The sequence below is a fragment of the Lepisosteus platostomus genome, chromosome 3, assembly GCF_059453375.1.
Source record: "Lepisosteus platostomus isolate fLepPlt1 chromosome 3, fLepPlt1.hap1, whole genome shotgun sequence".
NCBI classification, from domain to species: Eukaryota; Metazoa; Chordata; class Actinopteri; order Semionotiformes; family Lepisosteidae; genus Lepisosteus; species Lepisosteus platostomus.
The window spans coordinates 31699627-31726763 of NC_142613.1; the positions used below are offsets into that span (position 1 = coordinate 31699627).

Below are 27137 nucleotides of genomic sequence, written 5' to 3' on the forward strand. Positions count from 1 at the left end.
GCTTTAACAATCAGCTTTCAACTGAGAATTGGTAGACACTAAGTACATACAACTAAGTGAATCAATCTAAATAAATTCATCCCTTCAAACTAAAAAGTGAAAAATAAGTGAAGACATTTAGGTACTGAAAAGGATAATTTAATATTTTACTCAAGTACTACATTTAAAACTGAGAACAAACACAAAGGATTGCTGGAACCTGGAACAAGCTTCCCATTCATGTTGTCAAAGCCAACAGTATCAGTTTTTTCAGCAAACAGCTGGATAAGATCCTTTTAACAATTAGCTACTTAGGTTCAAATGAGCAATATAGACTGCGTTGCCTTCTCTTATTTGTTTTTTGCTGATCTTCTGTGTCTGCTTGTAGACTACAGTGTATTTGAAATTATTTATGTGGCACATGTGGTCTTACAGTTGGCAATTACGAGCACACCTGCATCACATTAGACCAAAGACAAGCTCTGTGTCTGGAGAACTGGTCATTCACTGGATAACAGCACTTCCATTTTTGTTCGCTGTCCTACCATATAATTCAGTGGAGTCAGGATTGTCAGAGGAATTTTTGAGGATCTGCCTCCAGATGGCAACCTGATAGTTTGACACGCAGTGACACCCAAATTTATGTTTGCATGAAACCTGATGTCAATCAGCACTATCCGCCCTAAAACACAGCTTAGGGGATATTAAAAATTGTTGCGACCAAACTTTGTACACCTGAACTGACAAGACCAGACTAATTATCTTGACTGGTTCTCCTTAAATGTATCAGCCTTACTGCGGCTATTAATGGCCCAGGAATCCTGTGGTCATATCTGACCTAAGCCTTGAATCTGAAGCTCATGTTCACAGTGACGTGAAAGTATCATTTTTTAATCTTCATAACATTTTGTACATCCATACACATCTCTTCCAGCTTGATGCAGAAAAGATAATACACGCTTTTGCCTTTGCAGGCTTGATTATTGTAATGCAGTGGTGTATCCAAACATGTTATTAACAAGCAGCAGCATGTTCAGCAGTCGGCTGCTCAGATCATAACCAAAACTAAAACACGTGAATGTAGAGTACCTATTTTAGTGTCCTTGCATTGGCTCCCTGTGGATTTCAAACTAACATTAAAAAAACCTTCAAGGGTTTAAACGTTTTGGTTCCTGATTATGTCAGCAAACTGTTAATTCCATACACAATCAAACTATTTATGCTCTTCAGATTCCAGCTTTTCTTTCTTTCAGTTCCCAATACAAAGCACCGAACTCACTGGCGAGACATTTTTCTGCTGCTCCAATGATTCTCCAATACTAGCCCATGTCATGTCTTATAAGTCAGTTAGCACTTTCAAATCAGGGCTTAAAACTCAGAGTTATACTCTAGCTGATGCTGTTTAAATTACTATTTTAATTTGTATATCCCCGTCTCCTCTGTTTTCCTGTACAGTGCCTTAAATATTATGAGGAGTACCTATTCCTATGTGTCCATCATTTTATTGCATATGCTTTAAACACCTGCTTCACTAAAAACCATTGCAGCTTTAAATACCTATATTTGGAAGACATTTCTCAGATTTTGAGCTCCGACACAAATTTCAGATGTTTTTGACAACACAGACAGGTTGAGAAGGGATTTCAAAACAGTCAAATACAAGTTAATGCAGTGATTTAAAGTCTTTGAAGGAATAGCAACAATATTCCAGTGCCACCTCATGTAGATTAGGGTTTTCTAAACTGTTCCCACAGAAAGAACAGATATTATGATGAGTGAATTATATTTAAAATACCATTACAGAATACAGAATACCATTTAAAAACTAAACCTTGAAAAAATATTGATGGGGAAATTTGGGAATGGAACAGTAGACTGATACATAAAGTTTTACAGTCAACCGTTACAGTCGTTACAGTCTGATTATAAAATTATAAACAGATTTACAACTGAAAATAGGAGGCATTTATGATATTCTCTTAATAAGTATGGGAATATATAACAAATGGTTAAGCTGTTTTATGGACCCATGAGTTACCTCCTTACCTGTTGAAGTGGTAAATGTCTCGGATATTGCCAAAGAGAGATGCTCTTTCCTCTGTGCCCAGCAACAGTCGGGACTGACTGGAAATGCACTCAAGGTAATCCTGAGGACAAAAAGAATAGTTAAAATTTAATATTTTATGTCTACGTCAAGTTACTCAAACATGTTGCTGAACTCCCACCATTGTTTCCTTCAAGAAATGGCTGGCTGAGAGTCTAGAATCCATTAACTCAACCCTGAACATATTCAATACAAATAAAAAACATAAATACTAATATTTAAACATCAGAACCAGAGAACAATAAAACATTACAGGTTCCCGAGCCGAAAACATATGGAAAAATATACAGATATAGCTTCTAGAATGTGGAAATGAAAAAGATTTCATTGTCAGTCTTTAAACCCTAAGTCTTCTTTGACTTTTCGTTAGATGCAAGATAAAGCAATGCTTTAGAATGCGACTGGTGTCAACATGTTCAGTTTGTAGTTCTCATTTCCCACATAATGCAGCAAACATCCCCAATAAACATTAACACTTCGGTTTCATACCAAATAAACTTAACGAAGTACAGATAGAAATAACTATTGAAATGGAGGCTAAAATTATCTGCGTAACCAACTTATTAGAGTTCTTTGAGCAAGCAGCAACAGTATTGTATATGCAGAGCATATGATGTGGTGTATTTAGACCAGTTTTTTAGACCAGAAAACAAAGCTCAGATTAAGAGTGAATGCTCAAACTGTGATGTACAGATCCCTATGATATTACATCTGTTCATGTTTATATATAATACCAAGACAGTAGGATTAGCAAATGCTATAGAAGAAGCTGTAGACAAAATTCAAGACTGGACACCTGGAAGATGACCTTTATTGTAGACAAGTGCAGGCTTCTGCATGCAGGTAGTAAAGCAAACTGTAAATACAAACTGGGGAAAGCATGAGCTAGAAGAGGCTACTTATGAAAAAGACCTGGGTGATTATGTCAAAACATTTACTGTACATCTTCTAGATAATGTGAAGAAGCAATAAATAAGGAGAATAAATTTTAATATGTGGTAATAAAAATATTTTTAAAAATTTAAGGTAATTTAATTGAAATGGTTTTTGAAATACCTTTATTTTATTGTATAGTTCACCATGAATGTGCAAGACATTACAGCTTGGCATACTCCTTCCTCACCTCACAGGACCTAAATGTCAGAAAACCAAGACTTAACTTTGTCCTATTCAAATGGACAGTGTTTTCACTACTCTTTCTGAATACTTTGCGATATATGAGTTTAGGTTTCTTTTAATATGTAAGTCTATTCTTGGATGGGTTAGATAAAACACTGTAATAATAATAATATTTGAAAAGAAGTTAGAACCTTTTTACCACTTGATGTTAGGTGAATGAATTATTACAAGAAGACCACATTTGTGTTTTTCTTACAATTGTGTAACACCATGTGCTACAGTGACTCTGGGTTTCAAAGTCAAAAAATGAAAGATGAGCCAGCAGCGAGGAGAAAAATGTACTGTAAGAGTAGCTTTTCCTAAAAGATGCCATCTGGAGCTGAAATGTAAACAAACAAACCATTAAAGCCTGAAAGTTGTGTGTGGGCTTGGCAAGTTTCAGAAGGAGGAGCATTTCTGGGTCCCAGCAAAAATAACTTTTTTGCTGCAAAAAAAAATTGTTCAAGTTGAATTCACAGGGCTGCTTTAATAAAATAACAGTAGTAATGCATGGATTGATGTGAAAAATATTTTACCACTGCTTGCCTACATTTCTCCATTCTAAAGACTATACATGTGGGCGGTATGAATATTTTTTTAAATACTTTGGGGAAGGTTAAATATGATATTTTTTTCTACACCTGTCCCTTGAATTCTCTTTTTGCTGTTATTCTACCCAGCAATGTCATCTTTTAGCTCTGATTCGGGAAATGTAAGTGGGATGAGAACCTATTCTCATTGGGAATGAAGTAGGCAGTAGAAAATAAAAATAAAAAAAAAAATAAAAAATTCCAATGTCTGGTGTTTCTCTTTTTAGAGGTTAGATTGGCTTGGGAAAAAACATAGCTATGATGTAATTTAGTGAGATTATTGTTTTCAAACAATAAATTTGTAAATGAATGTGCATTTTTTTCCCCTTTTTCGAACTCTTTACAGTCTGTCTCAAATTTAGATCCTCCTTTCCCAAGACTGCATCAAAAACGTTATGAAACAGACCCAAAGAAATCCTTTCATAGGGAAACGATGTGATTATATAAAAGTAACAGTAGTGAATGTCAATCAACCAAGCCAGGAGGACGGATCATGGAAGCAATTATTATTTTTCTTATTCTTATAATCTGCCAAATATTACAAGTCAAGTAAAACCAACACTTTAAAATAACACAAAGATCTGTGGCTAAAGATCTTCTCTAACCAAGTCAATCACAATAAAGCAGTTTACAGAACTTTCATAGTCTACATGTGATTCAGAAGACAGACACTACTGATGGTAAGTAAGAAGACCATACATAGGTAACATCCAAAGGCATTTCTATGTTATCTACACCCACAATTGATGCAAACATGAAACTATGCTACAGTACTGCCTTTAAAGCTAAAATACCTGCTTTCAGGGTCACTCATATAAAAATGAGGGAGACGGCTAATCAGTTATGTTCTAATAGATGAATATGTTTGGAAGAATAAAGAGGGGCAATCATTCATAGAGTAACATGTGCTTTAGAAAAATATTTTGCTTTTGGCTGCATGGCAATTATTACCCAACCAAAACACAAACAGTTTCACAAAAGTGCAGGGAGGGCTGCCTCTTAAAACAAGAATGATGTACATTCAAGAGAAGAACCCAGTGGCTAAATGCACATAGTAGATGTAGCTCTTGAATGAGCAGTTGCGGTTTTGAATTCTGAAAACAGTTAAACTTTCCACATGATTATAAATATCTCAAGATGAATAAAACAATTTTTCAACAGCTCATATTGTAGACGTTTCAACAACTCACAGCTATTCAGCAAATACAATTTTCAAAAAGCAACATAATGAACATCTTTGTGTCTAAACAGAGAAACTTTCTTTACTGGCACATGTTGGGAGGAAGTGACCAGTCTCCAAAGTTGTTGACAGGACAAATTAATGGTTTCAGGCAGATAACATCAGTATCTTGGGCGCTCATGGTAGGAAAGTAACACAACTGAGGTTTTCTGAGAATTTAAGAAGTGACATGCCAACAAACCAAGCTACAATAAAAAGACAGCTGCAATGGTCGATTCTGGTCAGAGAGGCTTATTGATGCATCACAATGACCTGTGAACAAATCTGCTAAATAAACTGTTGTGTGGGAATACGTGCCTGGGCTTGGACGCACTGCTGTTTTTATACAAGTCACACAAAAAAAACAAAGAAAGACCGAACAACTCACCTCTGAAACCTTACTATATTATTTAAATTAACATTTAAAATTGGGGGAAAAAATTGAATCTAGAAATGTGGGAACAAAATCATTTTTTAAAATAAACAGTGCAATGTTAAGCACTAATTAGAGAAGTGACCTAAATGTTCACCCTCTTCACATTTAACTGTTTATAGTTGTAGCAGAAAGCCCTGTACAAAGTGGTGCTCTCTAGGCTGTTATTGTAAAGACTGTTCTCTCAATAGACTTATAAAATTAAATAAAGTATTAAAAATATTTTGTGCCACTGCCCGGAAATATGTGGATCTTAGAAGAGGCAAAGATCAAACCTACTGTAGTCGACTTCCTTTTGCGATGCATTTGCTTAAAACGTTTCAAAATCAAGCTCTGCTTTAGAATGCTTTGTACTTTTCACTTGCATTAACCTGCTTCCTAATTCATTCATTTTAACCCAGTAATATATTGAGAGGAAACAATGTCCTATTATATAGAAAGGACATTCAGTTCACACAAAAATTGTCCAGCTGAGAACCAGTTTTACAGGGCTTATAGCATCAGGTTTTTGAAGACTTTTTAAAGTGAAAAGCATACACGATACTTCTTCCAAGCAGCAAGTCTGTCTTACAACAAGGCATATACTTGTGACCAAAGAAAAAAACAAAAACTACAATATTAAAAACTGAGAGACTACTGCCCTTTTTCTTTACTGTGGATTTGTTGAGATGAGCATTATTTTTGCAGTTGACCAATATGAGTGAATAATATTTCAGTGGAGGACTGGAGAGCTCAGTGAAGTAAACCTCTATACACATGGTTTCCATTATAGGAACGTTAAATGTGCAATTTGTAATTTCATCCATCCATCCATTTTCTAACCACTTCATCCAATTCAGGGTCGGGGGGGAGCTGGAGCCTATCCCAGCAAGCAACAGGCGCAAGGCAGGGTACACCATGACTGGAGGGCATACACAGACACGAACACAAACACTCATACCAGGGTGAATTTGTGAAGAAGACAACTAACCTAACAGTATGTCTTTAGACTGTGATAGGACACCGGAACACCTGGAGAACACTTATACAAACACAGACAGAACATAAAAAATCCACGCAGATAAGCACCCTGGGCCCACAACTGAACCTCAGCGCTGCAAGGCAGCAATGCTAACCACTGCACCACCATGCTGCACTGCAATTTGTAATTTCCTGAAGCATAATTTACATTCATGAATTAAAATAGCACATTTAATTTTTTAAAGGGTAAATGAAGGGCTTTAAAAATGACACTAGAAAATCTATAAAAAATCTAAATTAAAATGTAACACTTTGTGGGTTGAGCTTAGGCCCATAAAATTTTAAATTGTGGCCAAGATTTTTGTGTGTTTCTTAAAATAAGGGAGAACATAAACACAGACTTCAAATAGTACCAAAATCACTTGTTGACTTTGTACTGAAGTTGGAACTTCATCAAAGCATGACAGAAGACTCAATCACTATATGAAGCTGAAATTTTTCCTATTTTAATTAATAAACCAAATCAGGTCAACATTCTAAAGACATGTTTCAGAATGTTGCTGAAGTTACAATGTTTGAGCTGTCAAGTCTAAAAAATATCTTTACTCGAAAGAAACGAGCAAAGTCTAAATGACCATTTTGAAATACAAATAATTCAAGTGGAATCCGAACACTGGAATGCATACAAGAGCTTTGTCAGTTACTGCATGATAAAATCAAACAACACCCTTCACTGAGCATTTCTGGGCTCTTCTACTATCACAACCTGCCAATAATGACAAATTGGGTGGTGTATTTATGATCAGAGCTACAGTCCCTTTGGTGACGGAGGTCAGGCACAAATCTCATTTAGAACTCAACCATTCAAAGATGAAAGAGTGCACACAACCCACTGAGTCATCCACCTTTCATTTGTTCTCAAGTTCAGAGCATGAGACAGTAAAGACATTCAAAACAATTTAGCGTGATAAAGGAAATTAAGATAATCCATAGCTATAACAATTCACTTTGTGGCTTCAAATAAAACTCTTGACTAAACAAATTACGTGCTGTTTCATTATGTGCTATTGATGTCTTTGTTTATTTTATTTTTATACAAAGGGCTGTGGTGTCTTACAAAAGCTGTGCCAGTTGGTATTCAATTTCAGAAACAACATCACAGAGCCATTGTTGGTTTGGGTCAAATGAACTCTTTTTGATATATGCATTGCTTTGAGATGCTTAAAAAATAAGGGTAGCTGGCCCATAATCATAAAATCTTCACTAGCATGGTAAGAACATTTTTGAAAAATAATAAAATAAAATATCCATATGAAACTTCATTGAGGGGTGTCACTGTGGATCAGTGGTTAGCATTACTGCTTTGTAGCACTGTGGCCCTGGGTTCAATTCTGGACCTGGGGTGCTGTTGGCATGGAGTTTGAATGTTCTCCCCTTGTTCACATGGGTTTCCTCTGGGTGCTCCTGTTTGCTCTTACAGTCCAAAGGCATACAGCTAGGTTAATTGGCTTCTAAGAAAATTGACCCTGGTGTGAGTGTTTGCATGTCAGTCATTGCGTCTACTGTATATGCAGTCTATGCCCTTTTCTTTAGAAAGGGGTTCTTAGTTTTGTTTTCCTTTTCAAAATACATGTGACAGGCTTGAATGCTTTATGGCTTCTTTCTTTCCTCTGTCTATACACTTATGCTTCACATCTTACCTTTATTTAATATTGTTGTACTGTACCATGGTTGCTTTATTAAAAAGGTCAAATAGTTGTCCCTACACTTATTAAAGCTAAAAATAATAGTGCTAATTTTTTATATTTATATAGTTACAGACCTAGGTATTGTGTTTCCTGTATCTAATAATTATTTCTATTAGTATTACATAATACATTTCTAAGTATTACATTTACATTAACAGTGTTTATTGTAAAATAATATCTACAGTATTTGAAATCCCCTCATCATTCATTATTTATAGTAAGATTAGGAAGAGTTAAACCACTCTATGACAGTGTAGGAATACTCATTTCTGCTACAGTGCAGAAGTGTAGATGTTGCATAAATACGTATTCACTTACCTATAACCAGTAATTTACGAATACAAAACAAAACTTCCACAGCTTAAGGCTTGTTGTGGTACAGAATTTGCATGGCAAAACTCCACTGATTCCTGTTCAATCCAAAATAAAAGTTATAACAAATGCGATCAAAGCATTTGTAAATGCTAATAAAAGTTTAACTGAATAATTTAATGATATTCAAATATCTAAACATATTTAAAACACTGCAGTCATCTCTATTTACAAGACAAAATGTCAAATTGTCACTAGTGATAAAATGGTTTTCCCCACTTTAATTACCTATAAATGCTACACTTAAATATTCAACAAACATTGGTAAAGCTATCAAAAGGATCACTATTACATCAAATACTACATGTGCAGAAAAGACTTTAAATTTAAATCATTCACACATATTAATGTTCTGCTTATGTACAGGCTATTTGATTAAAATATAAGGTGAGTCATGTAAAACTAACAAGAAAACCAGCATGTTTCCTGTCAAACAAAACAGACATGCTTTGGCATTTTAGACACTTTAAAAGTTCTTTCTGCCCACATTCTGGATACTATAAAGTATTAATACAGTATTGGAAGTTATTCGTCCGAAAAGGACATATACTCTTGAGAAAAGAAAAATGAAAATGAAACAGAGAATAGAAATAGATAATTCTACTTACAGGAAGATTTTTGGCTTACAAAAACTTGCATGCATGTACAATTTCATACAAATTACTTAATTTTGTAGTTAACTTAGCCAATAGCAATTCAGTTTTTCCAATATTGGATACATTGATTACAAACTCCTTAGGAAAGACTACAATCTCCTGTGAATATCATTGATTAAATCTGCTGTATTAAATAAAAATGTTATCATATTTTATTGACAGTGATTAGATCGTTAAATAACTTTTAATTTCTGATTAGTTGTACATCAGTAGTGATTTCTTCTGAAGTGTTTATTTACTGTATATGAAAATATACTACCCATCTGAGAAAATATCACAAAGATCATTTCAGCATTGTTTCTCTCATGAAGTATAGATGGGCATGTCAGTATTCATATAACAAAATGCTGAGTGCATAGGAATGTAACGTCCTATTTTTTAGTCATTTACTTAACTAGACAGGTCAACACAAAATCAAACAATTACCTGGAGTGTGCCCATTTAAGCTGGGTATTATATTTGAAGCAATCAGAGTGAAACACATTGCTCAGGGGTACAAAAGCAGTGTGCCAAGAGTACTTGAACAGCCCTCCAGTTTAGAGTCTAAATTAAAAGCGGCAGGCATTCAAAGTAATGCATGTAATTGGATTAAGATTTATTTAATGGACAGAAGGTACAGATAAGGGGTAAATACTAAAACTGTGGTGTTTCAAACTGTGGAGTACATAAGGGATGTGTATTAGGACTACAGCTCTCCCCCCTTTAAATCAGTGCTCTAGATCCTGATGTCATCGCCAAAGTACTCAGGTAATTTGCATTTTGCAAAAGAAATTCAAAAAGACCATGACCAAAAATTAAGACTGGGTAAACACCCAGAAGATACTGTATACCTATAATGACAGGAAAAGTACAGGGTGTCACGTGTAAGTAACAAAAACAAACATACTGTAAATTGGAAAACCTGCAGCAATTAGGTGTTCACGTACACATCATTATAATCTTCTAGACACTGTGGGGAAGAAAAAAGAAAAGCAAACAGAATGAAGAGATCAATAGCTAAAAGCGTAGAATTTAAATCAAGGTACTGTATGTGTGCTAAAATTGTCCAATACTTCATTTACAATGAAAAATATTGCTCCTCTGGACGCAAAAAAATGGAACAATATACGCCAGAGGGCTTAAGGGAATGTCCCACACCGAGTGGCAAGATGAATAAAGTGAAGCTTTTTAGAGAAGACTATGAGAAGACCTGATGCAAGTATTCAAAATCCTCAGAGGCATTAACAAAATCAACCCCATGGACCTCTTCAGAACCACAGAAAACAACTGGAAAAGAGAAAGATTTAAAAATGAGAGCAGCAATCCTGTAGGAAGTCCAAAGCTTGTTGGAATATGGAACAAGTTAGCTAACCATTGTGTTGAAGCCAATACACTTCCTTCAAGAAACAGCAAGATGCAATAGATGAACTATTAAATATGACCTGCCCTCAAAGGACGACATGCTCTCCTCTTGTTTGAAAAGGTTCTTATGTTACCAGGTCCAGAGTCACAAGCCATCCTGGTGGCTGTGTAACTTAAATGCATTTTATCACTTTTGTTTTTGAGAGCTGTGTCATTATTTACATTTGTACATTATTATGTACAACTGTACAATTCTTCCAAAACATTAAACTAAATGGAACAGATTTCTGTAGTTAAGTGGTGAACTGTAAGCAAATAATAATGTTATAGTTTTACATCTATTTACAACTGAACGACACAAATTATCATCTTTAGGCCATTAAAATATATCAAAGTACTTGAGAAAAAGAGCACTGCTCCTGTCAAAAAGACAATTGTGTGAAACAATCACTGATAAAGCTTAAAAAAGCTTTCTGAGGAAATGAAAACCCAGCCTACAAAGCCAACAGGCAAAATAAACATGGAAGAATGAAATAAAATTACGGTTTATTTGCTCTTATCAGAAGGAGTAGTGCATTTTTAAAATTCAACTAAACATCTGAGACAGCAAGTATCCACACCCACAAGTATGAAATGCCACTGTGCCTCCTGTCCAAACCAAACTCTTTTACTAGTCAGAGCAAACTACCGGATCACATTTCTTCCAAAGCTGGGGAAGAATTTCTCAAAACTGTCCGATTGTTTGTCTGACAAATCCCTTATATTCAGTATTAAACAGGGTTTCAGTGAGGTTAAGCTTCATGTCATCCCACATTTACTTATCCATTAATTTACATTTCTAAAACCTGGAAAGAAACCAGATGTGCACTCTCAACAGTTTCATTGAAGCTTCGCGTCTTAAAATAGACTGGGCCTAGAAATACTAGAAATGTGTAAAATGTTGCCAGAACACAAAGACCCAGAGATCATGAATGAGAATAACTGTGTCCTGATAGTCAGACTTCAGCATAATTTCCTAATACATTCCTATTCCTCTAAATCATTATCAACCCACATGTCCTTCAGTAACTCTTACATTGTCTTGCATGAAATACTGTACATAAAAGTTCTTAATCTGGTAATATACAGTAATTCAGTATGGCATGTATTTACTGGTAACATCAATAAGAAAAAAGAAATACTACATTGTTTAAATTTATTCCAAAAAGTCCTCCAAATCTTTGTGTATAGGAATGAACACATTTAGGTGACATGCTGCAGCCATTATTCACCAGCAGCCTCACAACACAGCAGTTGGGCTCCTCCATTATCTGCACACCCTTGTACAGGTTATGGTACTTACTGCCTCATTTCGATCTAGTTTGTTTTTGTGTGCCAATTTTTTGCACGTTCAGTTCTAGCATTAATGTCCTATCTCACCTATAATTCCTGTAATATCTATAATTTACTTATTATAAAACACTGATTTGCTGGATAAAGGGTGAATTTAAAATCTGAAATGACTATAAATATTATTTATTATCATTATTGTACCAAGTAACACTGATATAGCCTAGTAATGCTTTTAAAATGTATGATAAAATTCAACAGATAACTAAAAATGAATTTCTACAAATGTGTAAAATGTGTTGCCTTATCCAAGGCAATATTAACACTCAAGATCTAATGGGAAGAAAAAAAAAGGAAGGATACAGAATCACCAAGGTTAAAATTTTAAGTAGCTTTAAGATTTTGTGAAGGAAAATTGGCCAAACTGAAGGTTTTAAAGGAACACATGCCTTTAAGTTGTATGTCATTATACATCATGTTGTTTCAGTAATAGAGGTATTTAATAACTCTGTTAAAACCTACCTATTATTGAACTCATACTCATTTATCTGTACCCTAAAGTGCCACGAACGAATAACACTGAATTCTGAGCATTAGGAATGCAGTGTTGGAAAGATTTAGTTATACAATTAACAATACACACATGTATGATTACATTCAGTGAGTGGTGATGTGCTTACAACAACCACTATACAGTTTGATGAGCACTTCTCAACAAATGCAAAGTGCTGGATACTGGCATTCTTAAAATACTATCAAAAAGAAAGTGGGGCAAAAGCACAATAAATTGACTAAGGGAAACCAATAGTAAAACTAAATTTTGAATTAAAATCTTAAGTCAAAATAATGTCACAGATGATTCACAGTGAATGTGGAGATTCAGAGTAAAATTCAAAGAGCTTTATTGGCATGACCATTGAATTCATGTTGTCAAAGCAGTAACAATTAGCAGAACAGTCTCTTATGGATTTGAGTACAGAGATCCAAAGACATGGTGATGCATGTGAAGGTTCTGCTACTCAGTGTGTGGAGTCTGGTCTTCAGCAGAATAAAAAAAGCCTGTACCAGCAGATCTCAGATTAAGACATTGACTATAATCAAGCATTATATTCTGATATAATGGGTGGACAGTGGCACTGTGGCTAAGGATCTGTGCCTGTTGCTGGAAGGTTGCCAGTTCAAATCCTGTGGCCGGCAGAGGAATCCTACTTCATTGGGCCCCTGAGCAAGGCCCTTAACCCCAACTGCTCCAGGGGTGTTGTATAAATGGCTGACCCTGCTCTCTGACCCCAAGCTTCTCTCCCCATCTGTGTGCCTGTGTGTCTCATGGAGAGCAAGCAAAGAAATCCCTAATGGAAGAAATTGTATATGGCCAATAAAGTGATCTTAGAAATATACAGGAGGTAGACATGAGAAGGAGAACTCAAAGAGACTGTGTAAGGTGGGCAAGGTAAGCAGTAACAAGTAGGTAAAATGTTTTATTTTAATGTCTACACACAGTAAGCTCTAGTAAGGTCTTATAACAGTCAACTCCTTCAATAATTATTGATTTATTCAGCTGATGCGTTTGTCCAAACATATGTATGTTTACCCCTTCATAAAGCAGACTATTTTACTGAAATAATCTGAATTAAATGCTGCTCTCAATAGGACAACAGCAGTGTCCTTCCTGGGATTTAAACCCATTACTACCCAGCTGAATTGAGATCACTAGACACATACAGTATCTTGACTGAAATTGACTGCTTTCAATTGTTTAATGATGCACAGAAAAGATGGAAAAACAAATTAACATTCTTTTCATCTGATATTAATCAGTTTTTCACTACAATATTTAATTAATTTGATGTTATTTGGCAAAAAGTAATGGTTAAAAAATCTTCAATTCTTTCCAGAAACTTCCAAATTATTTTGGATTGTATCCTGAAGTAGTGGTCAAGTTCTGATCCCATATCAAACTGCTTCAGTTTAACTGAGAACCATTTCTCAAGTTTCAGTTAATTATTGATTAGAATGATGTTAACTAAACACATGGAATTGTGGCAGTAGAGATATTCTTGTCGTTCAAAGAATATACAATACCAAAATGAAGAAACCTGATCATACTGAAAAAACAGTAATCAGTGTACAGAGATTAAAAAGAGATTATTTTAAAAACCAGCACTTCATTGGTTACTTATAGAAAGTCCAAAACTAATTCTTCAAAACAGCTGAAATATATACAGTAATTTTCCCACATTACGTTCATATCCTTGATATGATGACATTTGATTGAAATACTGTGTACTGTATATGTCCACATGCAGGAAGCAAAAACAAACTACAAAGTGGTAAATGCTGAGTGTGAGAAGACTACTTATGAAACAAGATTTAAGTGTTTGTCTTCTAGACAATACAGGGCAGCAAGAAAAAAAGCAAATAAATGTTAGCATATATAGTAAAAAAGCTTTAAATCAAGGGATTTTTTTAATTATACAATGTTATTTTAAAATTGTACAATGCACTACTAAGACCTTATTGTATTTTTCTTTGGTCACCACATTATAAAAAAGATATGCCTGCTCTGGTATCTGTCCAGAGAAGAGCAACCAGACACTTTCTGTGGTGTAAGGGATTGTCCTCCACTGGCAGACTGAATGAACTCAACCTTTTCAGTCTTGAATACAGAAGATTACAAGTGGACCCGATACAAGAATTTAAATTCTCAAAACCACTGACAAAGTCAACCTATCTGATATCTTTTGAATAAATAGTGAACCACAACTATTGGAAAATACATTTACGAGTGGAAGTGCATTTAAAAGGGAGAACAGGAGGCACTTCTTTTCTCAAAGGGTTGTGTGAGTCTGGAACAAACTACACAGACATATTGTTTCATCTAATCTGGCATTTTCCCAGGAATTTAATATCCAGGAAAATGTCCCCTCTTATCCATACATTTTCTGAAATATATAAATATTGGATTAAACTATAGAATGCAGTTGCGTCCTTATTTTTTTTTTTTACTTGATTTGTTGTAACTCCCCATGACATGGCTTATTCAGGGCAAGAGATACTCCTGGGAGGCTCCTTTAAGATTCTTCTCATGTTGGTGTCATAGAAGGGAAAGGGATTGTTTTTGTACACCACTGTAGATGAGGGCTGGATTCATTTTTTGCTCTTCAAATTTTAAATATTTTAGATATTACAATAAGAGTGAAAACACTGCAGGAGGCATTTGTTTCACTTCCATGGAAAATCTTAGATACCACACCTTTGAAACCGAATCGGTTTGTGCTAGACAACAGATATAATGGCACAGTGCCACTGCTCTACTGCTTGGAAAGATTCCCAAACTTGTTGAAACTCCCAAAACAATCTTGGACTAGTCTGCTTTAAGAAGCTGCTTATTATTTGTGATTTTCTACTCAACAATGATACGTAGTATATTTGAAGAAATGCTGGAAATTAATTTAATAATATCTTCATATACTATATGGCATGTAAATAAATGTTGAAGTAACAATTGTTCATCTTTGAATATATGCTGTATAAAACTGGGAATATTGAATTGTTTACATACTGCACAGATTAAAAAAACAACAACAAAGTACTAAGCCCTGAAGCGGTCTATATTGACATTATCCATGTCTGATGTTGTGTCTCAAGCTACCTTTCCTGTACAACAGGAAAATACCTACATACATCAGCCATGCTTCATAACAAGGCACAGGTCAAGTCTGCTACTACTTTATACCAGTTCCGTTAATTTGGTAGCACAGTATTTCATGCGTATAAAGCTCTTTGAGTTTAAATAGTTTTTGACAGAAGCAATATTGACTACATTATATTTTTCTTCAGTGGAAAGTTGTGTAGTTATTACAAATTGCTTACAGGTATTCAAAAATATTACTTCATTAACACCACTCTTGTAAAGACCTTCACTGCCACACTGTGGGTCTCTCTAGCTTTTCTGTCTGGATAAAATAATTTACTTCTCAAATTAGTTAATAGAAATTACCATAGTTTTTCAAAAGCATAGAAGAATAATACAAACTATAAAACACAAAGCACTGCTCTTGGAAAAAAAAACAAATGTTTCTGATAATTGTTAAAAGAGGAATTTTAGCAGCACCATCTCTATTTATTGGTTGTAAGGTCAATGCACTTTTAAGTGTATGCTCCTCAATGTCTAAGCAAAGAATCTAATCTAACTAATTTAAATCAAGTGGAATTTACAGACCACCGGCATATTTCTAGCTGTATTTTTTTTTACCACAAAACCTTGAGCACTCAGACTTAAGACCATGAGCCTCTCCTCAGACTCCCTTTTATTACAGTTCTAAGGTTGTTAAATTTAGCTGCCTTGAAATTTAAACTAGTCTAAAATCTATAACAGTGGTTTTAGCAGGCATAAGCTTTGTTTTGGAGTGAAGTAAGCAATTCCAGTGCAGTTCATTCGCAACGTGATCTATATAATTATTTCAGAATCAAATACCTAATCTCCTATATTTTTAATTTATTTGAGCGTGTGGAGGATATTGATGTAATTTTCCCTTTTTACTGAATCGGTCTCATTTTATTCCCTTTGAACAAACCACCATTTTGTTTACTTTCTTTTCTACAGAATAGATGGCTGATTTATCAGTATCTGTGGCACGGCTTGAAAGGAAACCAAACGTTTCCCAGGAACCTCCTCTCAATAGGCCTGGGTTTCCCCCAGAAAAGGCCTAGGCTTCCTGTTCACTGTGGTCTATCTAAAGAAATTATCTGAACGGTGGAAGCAGAACTGTCAAAGGGAAGAAAAATAATAAGGGAAGAGGGGAAAAAGATAGAAAAGTAATGGTAATGGAGTTTAGAGTGTGTCTTTACAAGCCTTCTTAACTGCTTCTGAATGTTTTTCATTGGACAGTTTAACTTTGCTTTGTTGTATAATGTCATATAACTGATGAAAACGCATGTGAATATTGTAATTGCAATTAAAGAATGTTCCAGGTTTGTAAAAAAGACAGCCAGGTAACCTGTTGAAAGGATATTAAGTTATTTTTAAAGAGAGATCTGCTGCATCAAATATTGGCTATTTAGTTTTAAAATGTCTAGTTACTTTTTCAGGATTACAAATATAATCGAACCCTCCTCTCACAAAGGCATTTGTATACTTGATTGATTTGATGAAATGGCATAAAATAGGATATTTGAACACATAACACAAATATAATGTATATACAGTATAACATATAGGAGAGAACACTGTTTCACAACAGGTAAAATACTGCTCACAGTATTCCTCAAAACTCTGATGGCATGAGACAAAATTTTGAGTCAAGTCTTAAAGACAATTTAATCTACTATTAATTCCATGACTAGTATACACATGTACAACCAAAAATGACTTTGTCAATTATTTGTTTTGGACTGTAGCGGTGAGGCTTATTAATAAGGCAGAATTAAGTGTTTCTGAGCTTCCCAAATGAGGCCCCATTTCTCTGTTCATCTCTGTGGTGCAGCCACAGAGAAACCATTCATGCAAGATGTTTTCTTTTGATAAGGACAGCTCCCAAAGGGGGATGCACTTAGCTAAGCCTGGCTATCATGATCAATGGTCACCCATTGGCGCCTATCTGTCTAGGGAGTGCCAGTTGGACATCTGGACTGCATTACTAAGTGTCAGGACTAAGTGACTCATATCTCACCTTGATCAACCAATCAGGGACTGGTAGGGCCGAGTAACCCACGTGGGACTCTGATGCCCATGGAACTTTCAGCCAATCAATGAGCTGAAGTTCCTCCAGGTAAAACAGGCAACACAGAGAGCCTGGGAGATTCAGATTCAGAAAGGGAGATTCAACAAGATTCAGAAGGGATTCTGGAGAGGATTCTGTGGACTGTTCTAAAGGGAATTCAAAGGAGAATTCCAGGGCAGGACGGCCCAGGAGCAGAAGGCTCCCAAGGGCAGGATATCCTCGCAGCGCGCCTCCTGACCATCCTGAGACTCAGCCCGGACAACCACGGAACGGCCAGTGTGTCCGAGTGCCAGAACTTTCCTTTGTTCTAAGAGTCTAGAGTGGAGGTTGCCAGAGAGTAACCAGCAGCAGGCCTCGTGAACAGGTCGGAACTGTGGACAGCTGAATCACTATTCAGAACTAGCTCTTCATTAGGAACGAACCGGTCCTCTTCCTGACTTGCTGGGACCCACAGTCATCTTTTCTCCTGTGCACAAACTTTGCTAGTTAAAGCCAACACTAACTAGCCGGTCAGTGAGCATCAGCAGCGCACCGTCGCAAGCCGCACAGCACAGCCTGGCACCGAGCCAGAGAGCGCGGATTGGACAGCAACAGCCTGCAACTGTTTCTTTGTGCCCGCAGGAGATCTGAATCCCCAAAGATTGGATGAGTATTCAACTTCAATGCATTACAGCTCGAGAATTCAATTGTTATCCAAACCAGTTGATATCAATTTAATTCCTAAGAGTTATGTACTTGTTTGAGTATCTAATGTAGAAGTTGTAACCAAGTTCACTTTACGAAACGGTCTTAATGAATGATATACTGAACGTATGTCCTCTTGATATGTGTAACTCTTTGTAACTGACTGAATATATACCTTTTGTATTCTGATAACCCTCTCGATAAGATCTGTTAGGTTTATATGCATATTCTATGTATTAATAAATGTATCCTCGTGTATTAGTACCTGTGTGTGTGCGTTGTTTGAGTTATGTCGCATGGTTGGACTCTAAAGCCATCAAAAGAATCAACTTTGTGATTTACTGCTACAATTAATAATTGTCTCAGTAAATGCCCAAACCCTACAGAACTGGTGGCTTCAGAGAGCCACTATGATTACATATTTGGCGTCCCTGAAACGGCTATGAATCACAACATATTTGGCGTCCCTGGGTGGGCGTGGCAAGACTGAAATGAGTCAACCAAGCGAATAATTCATATAAAACGCCGCGGGTTTCATACACGACAATACAGTGTGCTGAAAGCCGAAAGGAAAAAAAGTTCCCCTTGCTCTTTAAGCAGTGCTTGATTGTTTTGTGATCTTTTGCGATCTACCGGGTTGATTGCATACTTGATTTTGTGGTTTTCTGTGGTAAAACTGTAATTTCGTACTTAAAAGTAATACTCTTTAAGTTTAACGATGGTTGCTAAAAGGTCTGAATTCGAGTCGCTATTAAGCACTCTCTCTAGCAGCGACAGGTCTGACCACGATCTCTTCCATATCTCCGTCAGCGGAGAAGCTAGAATAAATCTCCATTCTCTGAGAGAGCTAGCGAAGGACATAGAGAGATTTGACCCCGCAGTGTCAGAGAATAATATCAAGAGTTATATTCAAGACCTCAGGTATACCCTGCAGTACCTGCCAAACGCCACAGAACAGGAGAAAGTGTTTCTGGTCAGGAAAACTACCAGCAGAGCTGTACATGAGTGGATGGCTAGGCAGATGAAAGAAGTCTGTAATGACTTTGAGCAGCTATGTCATGCACTTATCGAAGAATACAGTGCGTTTATTGACCCGACTGCCGCGATAGCCGCCGCACTTAACATTAAGCACGAGAGAGCAGAGTCCCCTCGCGAATATTACGAGAGACTTAGACGAACTTATTTTGCAGGGCGAAATGATGAGGGTTGCGAAGAGAACACACATTTCAAGGGTTTATTCATTGCGAATCTCCACCCATCAGTCAGAAAGATGATCTTGATGCATATAGATGCACAGACCATGAAAATGACTGATATTAAGAGATTCGTGCAGAAAGCCTGGGAGTATGATGTCCAAAGTCGCTCTGAGCAAAAAGCTGTTAAAGCGACTGTGTTCGCCGTCAGAGCCAGCAGGGTTAATTCCCCCCTGCTCGAAGGAGCACAGGCTCCTGAGCTGGCTAAGCCCCGTTCCAAAGCACTCACACAGGACCGCACCCAGCGTCCTAAGTGCCATGAGAACACCGGGGGAGGGAAAGGGCTAGAAAAAGCTGAACAAAAGGATTCAGTAGCCGCCCACCTGGCCAGGCTTGAACAAGCTTTATTAGGACAGGGACAACCGTTCCCCAAGGCTGCCGGAAGCGTGAATGAGCTGATACTCTCCACTGGAGGAGGCGGAGACCCGCCCCCTCTCCCTCCCTCAGTCTATCTGATTGAGCGGAAGAGTTCCTGCCTGGATAAGGTTAGCCACTCCCAAGCGAGTGCTGACTCCACCCCTGAAGTCACAGAGCAGGCAGTAAAACAGAGAGGAAAAGCAGGAAGCTTTTACCTCAAGGCTGCCATGGGAGATGTCTTACCCAGTGAGACACTGATTGACACTGAGGTTGAAAGGTGTTTGATGTCACACGGCAAGCTCAAACGGGTAGAAAAAGAAAAGGGCATGCGACTCAGAGAGGAACCTTTGGTGGATCACCAGAAAGGCAAAGTGTGGAAACAGGTCAAGGCTCCTAAGTCTTCTGTACAGAAGGAAAGGGGGGCCAAGAGGCAGACTGTGCTCACACAGTGCCCACCGAACACAGAAGCCCATGCGGAGATTCCTTCTGTTCCCTCTGGACAAGAAATAAAAATATTTTCTTGTTCCCCGAATATACAGGGAAGTCGTGTCCCGGCCGAGGTCTCAACAGCCTCCCTGCCACAGGAGCGGTGCTCCAAGCAGCCGCCTGATCCACCAGGTAAAGCACACACCTTTTACATCCCTAAAGAGGAGCAGATCTCCCCACCTGGCGATGAAAAGGAGCTTTCCCTGTGCACCCTGGCACCCAAGAGGGGTCAGGACCACCACCCCGCAGTGGTGGAAAGGATCCAGATGGCAGGAGAGCAGGTTGGTGATGTAGCCCCCACCCTTAGCCCTGAGAGGTCCTCTATTAGTGAGGATCTGCTTGAGCAGCTGTCACAGGGCCACCGCCAGGTGCCCCTGGTGCAACATTCACAGGTTAGACAGGAGGTCCAGCTGGACACTGAGACTACTGCGCTGTGGACACACCTGATCCCAGATGCTGATTCCCTCTGCTTTGACCCAGGGAACCTGCAGTCAAGTAACATTATTTCTCACGACTACCAGGTAGTGAGTGAGACTGACCTGATTGTTCCTGCCTCAACGGCAGGGTTTCCAACACACCCAGTCCCCCAGAAGGGACAGGGAATGAAAGCCGAGCCGGTTTTCTTACAGCCACCAGCTCAGTCTGTCAGTCTGAGTCTGACCAACAGTGGTTCAGCCAGACTGGAGCTGGATGGTCAAGTCACCCGCCTGCCAGTGCAGGACATCGCAAAGAGAGGTGTCAGAATCCCCGCCTGCACTGACATGGGCCTGGTGAGTGATAGTAAGTTCAAAGACAGTGAACTAGCTATCCCAGTGCTGGGGCAGCTCCCTGAACCCCTAGCGAGGGAAGGGGGGAGCGAGCAGGTGTCCTACACCTACCCCCAGCAAACAATTGGAAACATGCCGATAGAGGGATTCCTCAATCAGGAAGTGTGCAGGGTGGACCTGAACAGTGAGAATAGGATAACAATCCCAGATCACTCAGGTGCTCCAGATGACCACTCAGCCGAGGGTCAGGCATGCTCCACCACTGCACCACCCCCTGCAGGGTTCCTAGAGCACAGGCATGAACAAATCGAAAAAGCAAATGCCCTGGAAAAGGAGGAGCAGCATCAGCAGCTGCGTCAGATCTCCCCAGATTTCCAGGATGTTGGTGCCCAAGATGCCACATGGCATACTGAGAAAGACACCATGTACACGCTGCACCAGCTTAGAAAGGCAACAGTCATTCAGAAGGAGATGACTGGGATCAGCCACCCGAAAAGACTTTTGGGAGGACTGATTGCTGCCGCCACTGTTGCTCGTTTGCTTTTTCTGGTAGGTTTGTGTGCTACTGGCACTCTCACCCTGACTGCCCCAAGAAGGCAGGTGTCAGAGAGGCCAGAGGGTAGTGACAGACTGTATCGACAGCAGCAAAAGTTGGAAAGCTTAGGGAAAACCCTACAGGCAACTTCCTATGCAACAGGGTTAAACCTTATTCCCCAAACAGTGGACATGATTGTTGGTGTTATACAGTGGGTTTATGCTTGTGTGCAACAGGCCAGAATGTTGACACAAGACCTGTTAAGGGAGTTTAGTGCCACTGTGGCCAGTCTAGCCATGGCACAATTCCCAACCCACTTGATTCCACTCTTCTCAGTAGAGGAGTATGTGACATTAACCCCATCGCTCATAGCTCACCCAGAAGGCAATCCAAGATTGAATTCGGTTCCAAGTCTTGAGATGGGTATGGCTACCAAAGCTATCCATTGGCTGTGTCTAAACGATTCACCAATGAAGGGTGTAAAGCTACTAACGAGCAGAGGGAGGTTAATGGACCCCATGAAGAGCAGGTGGGAAGTAAATGGCTGGTCAGCACACCACATTTAACTGACACTATGACTTGTGACAGGCATGATACAGCTACCGCAATGCAGCTACCTAATCAAACAGTTTTTCTGCAAGTTCCCGAGGAGGCTACAGCGTGGTAACTTAACACTGTACGGTCTGGAACCAGACAATATAAGACCAAACTTGAGGTCAAAGATGCCTTCAGGTGCCACACTATTCAATTGGATAGAAATCCAAGAAACAGTAAGCCCTGAAGAGGTACAGGTAGTTAGTTTGCTTTAATGGAACAAACCTCCAAACCACCCTAGCAGATACCCAACACAGGTGTTGTGGTTTATCGGAGGGCTGGGAACAGGAACCGTTGTTATTGTAACACTACTGCCGGGTAGTTGGATCATGACTGACAGTGTACTCTGAATGCTGTACTCTCGCATCAAGATGTACTCTGGGTAGCATGAATGAGTCAAAGGTAGCATGTCAAAAGAAAGGAAGTGACTTCTCCCCAAATATCTACTACAGAGGTATCAGATATTGACAGTGAACTTCCTGATGTGTAATTCCTAGACTGAGATAATGTCTCCTACCGTGTTTATACATACTCCAGATGTTATTCATCCTGTTTGTATCCAATGCTGGTTCCGGTATGAATTCTCGAGGAGTAATGTAGACATTTAAGATTAATGTTCTAATGGCAAGGGACATCACTTAACTCTGTTTTGTTTTGAAGGCAACAATGCCTCGGGACCTCGTGGCCTTCAAAAAGGGGGGATATGTAGCGGTGAGGCTTATTAATAAGGCAGAATTAAGTGTTTCTGAGCTTCCCAAATGAGGCCCCATTTCTCTGTTCATCTCTGTGGTGCAGCCACAGAGAAACCATTCATGCAAGATGTTTTCTTTTGATAAGGACAGCTCCCAAAGGGGGATGCACTTAGCTAAGCCTGGCTATCATGATCAATGGTCACCCATTGGCGCCTATCTGTCTAGGGAGTGCCAGTTGGACATCTGGACTGCATTACTAAGTGTCAGGACTAAGTGACTCATATCTCACCTTGATCAACCAATCAGGGACTGGTAGGGCCGAGTAACCCACGTGGGACTCTGATGCCCATGGAACTTTCAGCCAATCAATGAGCTGAAGTTCCTCCAGGTAAAACAGGCAACACAGAGAGCCTGGGAGATTCAGATTCAGAAAGGGAGATTCAACAAGATTCAGAAGGGATTCTGGAGAGGATTCTGTGGACTGTTCTAAAGGGAATTCAAAGGAGAATTCCAGGGCAGGACGGCCCAGGAGCAGAAGGCTCCCAAGGGCAGGACATCCTCGCAGCGCGCCTCCTGACCATCCTGAGACTCAGCCCGGACAACCACGGAACGGCCAGTGTGTCCGAGTGCCAGAACTTTCCTTTGTTCTAAGAGTCTAGAGTGGAGGTTGCCAGAGAGTAATCAGCAGCAGGCCTCGTGAACAGGTCGGAACTGTGGACAGCTGAATCACTATTCAGAACTAGCTCTTCATTAGGAACGAACCGGTCCTCTTCCTGACTTGCTGGGACCCACAGTCATCTTTTCTCCTGTGCACAAACTTTGCTAGTTAAAGCCAACACTAACTAGCCGGTCAGTGAGCATCAGCAGCGCACCGTCGCAAGCCGCACAGCACAGCCTGGCACCGAGCCAGAGAGCGCGGATTGGACAGCAACAGCCTGCAACTGTTTCTTTGTGCCCGCAGGAGATCTGAATCCCCAAAGATTGGATGAGTATTCAACTTCAATGCATTACAGCTCGAGAATTCAATTGTTATCCAAACCAGTTGATATCAATTTAATTCCTAAGAGTTATGTACTTGTTTGAGTATCTAATGTAGAAGTTGTAACCAAGTTCACTTTACGAAACGGTCTTAATGAATGATATACTGAACGTATGTCCTCTTGATATGTGTAACTCTTTGTAACTGACTGAATATATACCTTTTGTATTCTGATAACCCTCTCGATAAGATCTGTTAGGTTTATATGCATATTCTATGTATTAATAAATGTATCCTCGTGTATTAGTACCTGTGTGTGTGCGTTGTTTGAGTTATGTCGCATGGTTGGACTCTAAAGCCATCAAAAGAATCAACTTTGTGATTTACTGCTACAATTAATAATTGTCTCAGTAAATGCCCAAACCCTACAGAACTGGTGCCTTCAGAGAGCCACTATGATTACATATTTGGCGTCCCTGAAACGGCTATGAATCACAACAGGACGTATAATTTGAAAGAAAAATGTAGTAGAGCTCCACTTGGCTTAAGAATTGTTCCCAACCCATCTCCTGTCTGGGGGAGAAACAGCCCTACCCTTCCAGCAGCTTATGAGTCTCAATCCAACAGACAGTTACACAGTCAATGCATGGCGATGGACACGCCTTTTTATCATGAGCGTGATCTTTCATGAAACCTGACAAAAGTGCCAACAAACACTGAGTACTCATACAATACTGTAGATTCCTAAATTTGTTCCAGAGGGGTAAAAAAAAATCAACTTTCACGTACACCCCCTTAAAACAGAAGTACTTAATTTATTTGAAGCCATTTAAAAAAATTAAGCGATTCTGCTTTATTGTCTTATTCCACAACATGCTAAAATATAAAGTACACCATGGAGAAATAATTCTGTCTGAAATAATATAAAATAATAACTTCCAAAGCTGGGAAAGGAAATATTCAATAATTGCTACTTTATATGCTGAAAAGTACTATGGTATTTCATTTCAGGTATTCGATAAACTATAGAGTGTAAGATAAGACTGCAATCAATCGGCACAGCACACTGTAATATAACAGAGCAGGGGTGTGCGTGAGTCTTTCAATAAACCACAGCACGAATAGAGTCAGTTTATACAGGCATCTGATACTCGGAGTGTTCATACATCTAAAGTGGGAAAAAGTATTCAAAAGAAAATAACTTTTATTATGATGCTGATAATGATGATCAGTGAGGAGAGGGGGGGTAAGAATGATTTAGGTATAAGAAAAAACAATCCTTTTTAAAAAAAAAAAGTTTAATGTACCATGACTCATGGCAACAAAATTCCCATTCACAAATATGAAGACTTCTTGTCCTTGAAAAAGTTTGTTTTAGTCAAAACGTTCAAGTTTAAACTGTGGCTCCAAAGGAATAGGCGATCGACTGACTTTTTTCCAGAATCACATAGTATTTTTATTCATAGCCCCTCAAATCAAGATTTGTTAATCAACTTGGCTCACTGCTGCAACACTAAGTTAAGGCAAGAAACTTGGATGCCTCCTTCTATAACATGCAGTCAAGCCATCTGCCATTTTTAATGGTCAACCACATGTTGTCCACTGTAAGCTCACTGGTGCCTTGAGAGGCAGATTGGTTGCTGTTGCACATCAAGCAGAGAATACCCTGGCCAACTGAAGCCCAAGCAATACCAGCAGCTCTCAGAACAGCCTCACAAGCCTGGACTACCGATCTCAACCTGGCTTATGAATAGGCAACTTTTCTGTTGAATCTGCCTGGCGGCCCGCTTCAGATTTCAAGACATTTTTTCAAGTCAAATTTACACAAATTAGTTTTCATTGATGGAGAGGTGCATTTAGAAATGCAAGGAAAGCAAAGAAGATTGATCCTAAAGCAGCAGCTGTAATTATTATTGTTTTTAAAAAACAAAACGGCAATCAAGACAAATACTAGCAGCAATTCTGTGTTTCTGAATAGAGGCTTTAGATTTATCACGCTTTAAATCTTAAATAAAAAATTAATTTGACCCCCTACCTGCACGATGCTCTTCAAGTCCTGTACATAGGTCCGCTCAGTGTCTAGGATTTCCTGGACCACCCTGTCCACATAAAGGAGCTTAGGGCCAGCCTGCTCAGCGGCCGGGATTTGTGTTAAGATGTGTTTGCTGGGTCCCTTGCTCTCAGCCCTCTTCTCCCTATCCGTCTGGTTCTCCTGTTCACTCCTGCAGCCCAGCTGTGGAGCAGGGACCAGTTCCAGCCGTATTGCCCCAGTGTCCCTGTCCTGAGGGGAGGAGGCCAGCCCCAGGTGGCTGTTTGACGCCAGCGTGGCACGGCTGCCCAGCGAACAATGGCTGTCACGGGAGGAGGCGGAAGAAGTGGTGGAGCTGTAGCTCACGGGCCGGTCGCTGTCTGTGGAGTCCATGCTGCGCACGCTGCAGTAACGAAAGGCTGGGCGAGTTTCTGGACGAAATCGCCCCAGTGGGGCAGCGCTCAGGCCAGTCTGGCTATCTGGGATCTCCGGAAGTGGTGGCAGGGCATCTGGAGGGAGATGGTAATCGTCTACAAAAACACAAATCAGAACAGGAGTCTTGTTAACACTGCAGTTTATCCAATATGAAAAGGAGAAGCTAACTAATTTGGCAAAAAATAGCCTATGGCCTATGAACAGGAAGGATGGAAAAACACCAGGCTACTTCATGCTCAACAGTGAAACAAAAGCCCAACTACACAAGTGAAAAATATGGGGAAGTGCATTATGGACTGGGAATAGGTGGCACTTCCTTACACAAAGTCCTGGTTGTATAGAATAGACAGTATCCCGCAGGGTTTTGAAGGCCGAACAATCGATCCTTCTCATCAAGAACGTGGATGAGATTCTTTAATCACGGAATAGTCCCCTCTAGTTATGTCCTTCTTAAATTTATCACGTTTTTAGAACTAGTTTAGAGGAAACAGATCTCCATAAAAACAAAAACACTATTGAAGTAAATTGGCTGTTCAAGGAATATAAATGCGTTGACAAAACAAAACGTTCCCTTTAAATTAACATTAAGAAAAAAATAAATAGTCACACCACCTTGGTAAGGCTCTATGAAGAGATGGTACAGCATTTTGTTTTGTTATACTTCTTATATTTCCTCAAGCAGGAAATGCTGATTGAGGAAATATAAACTCAACA

General features: G+C 38.9%; 1 protein-coding gene across 4 annotated transcripts in view; it reads right to left on the reverse strand.

Annotated features, from left to right (window-relative positions):
- Positions 1 to 27137, reverse strand: part of LOC148674734 (pleckstrin homology domain-containing family G member 1) — a 124695-nt gene that overhangs the window by 26298 nt on the left and 71260 nt on the right. For all 4 annotated transcript variants that reach the window (XM_088625233.1, XM_088625234.1, XM_088625232.1 and 1 more), the window contains exons 2-3: positions 25995 to 26518; positions 2026 to 2126 (exon numbers count right to left, since the gene is read on the reverse strand). In XM_088625233.1, coding sequence (XP_088481359.1) covers positions 2026 to 2126; positions 25995 to 26381 — 488 coding nt within the window. In that variant the 5' untranslated portion in view covers positions 26382 to 26518. The remainder of the gene's footprint in view (positions 1 to 2025; positions 2127 to 25994; positions 26519 to 27137) is intronic.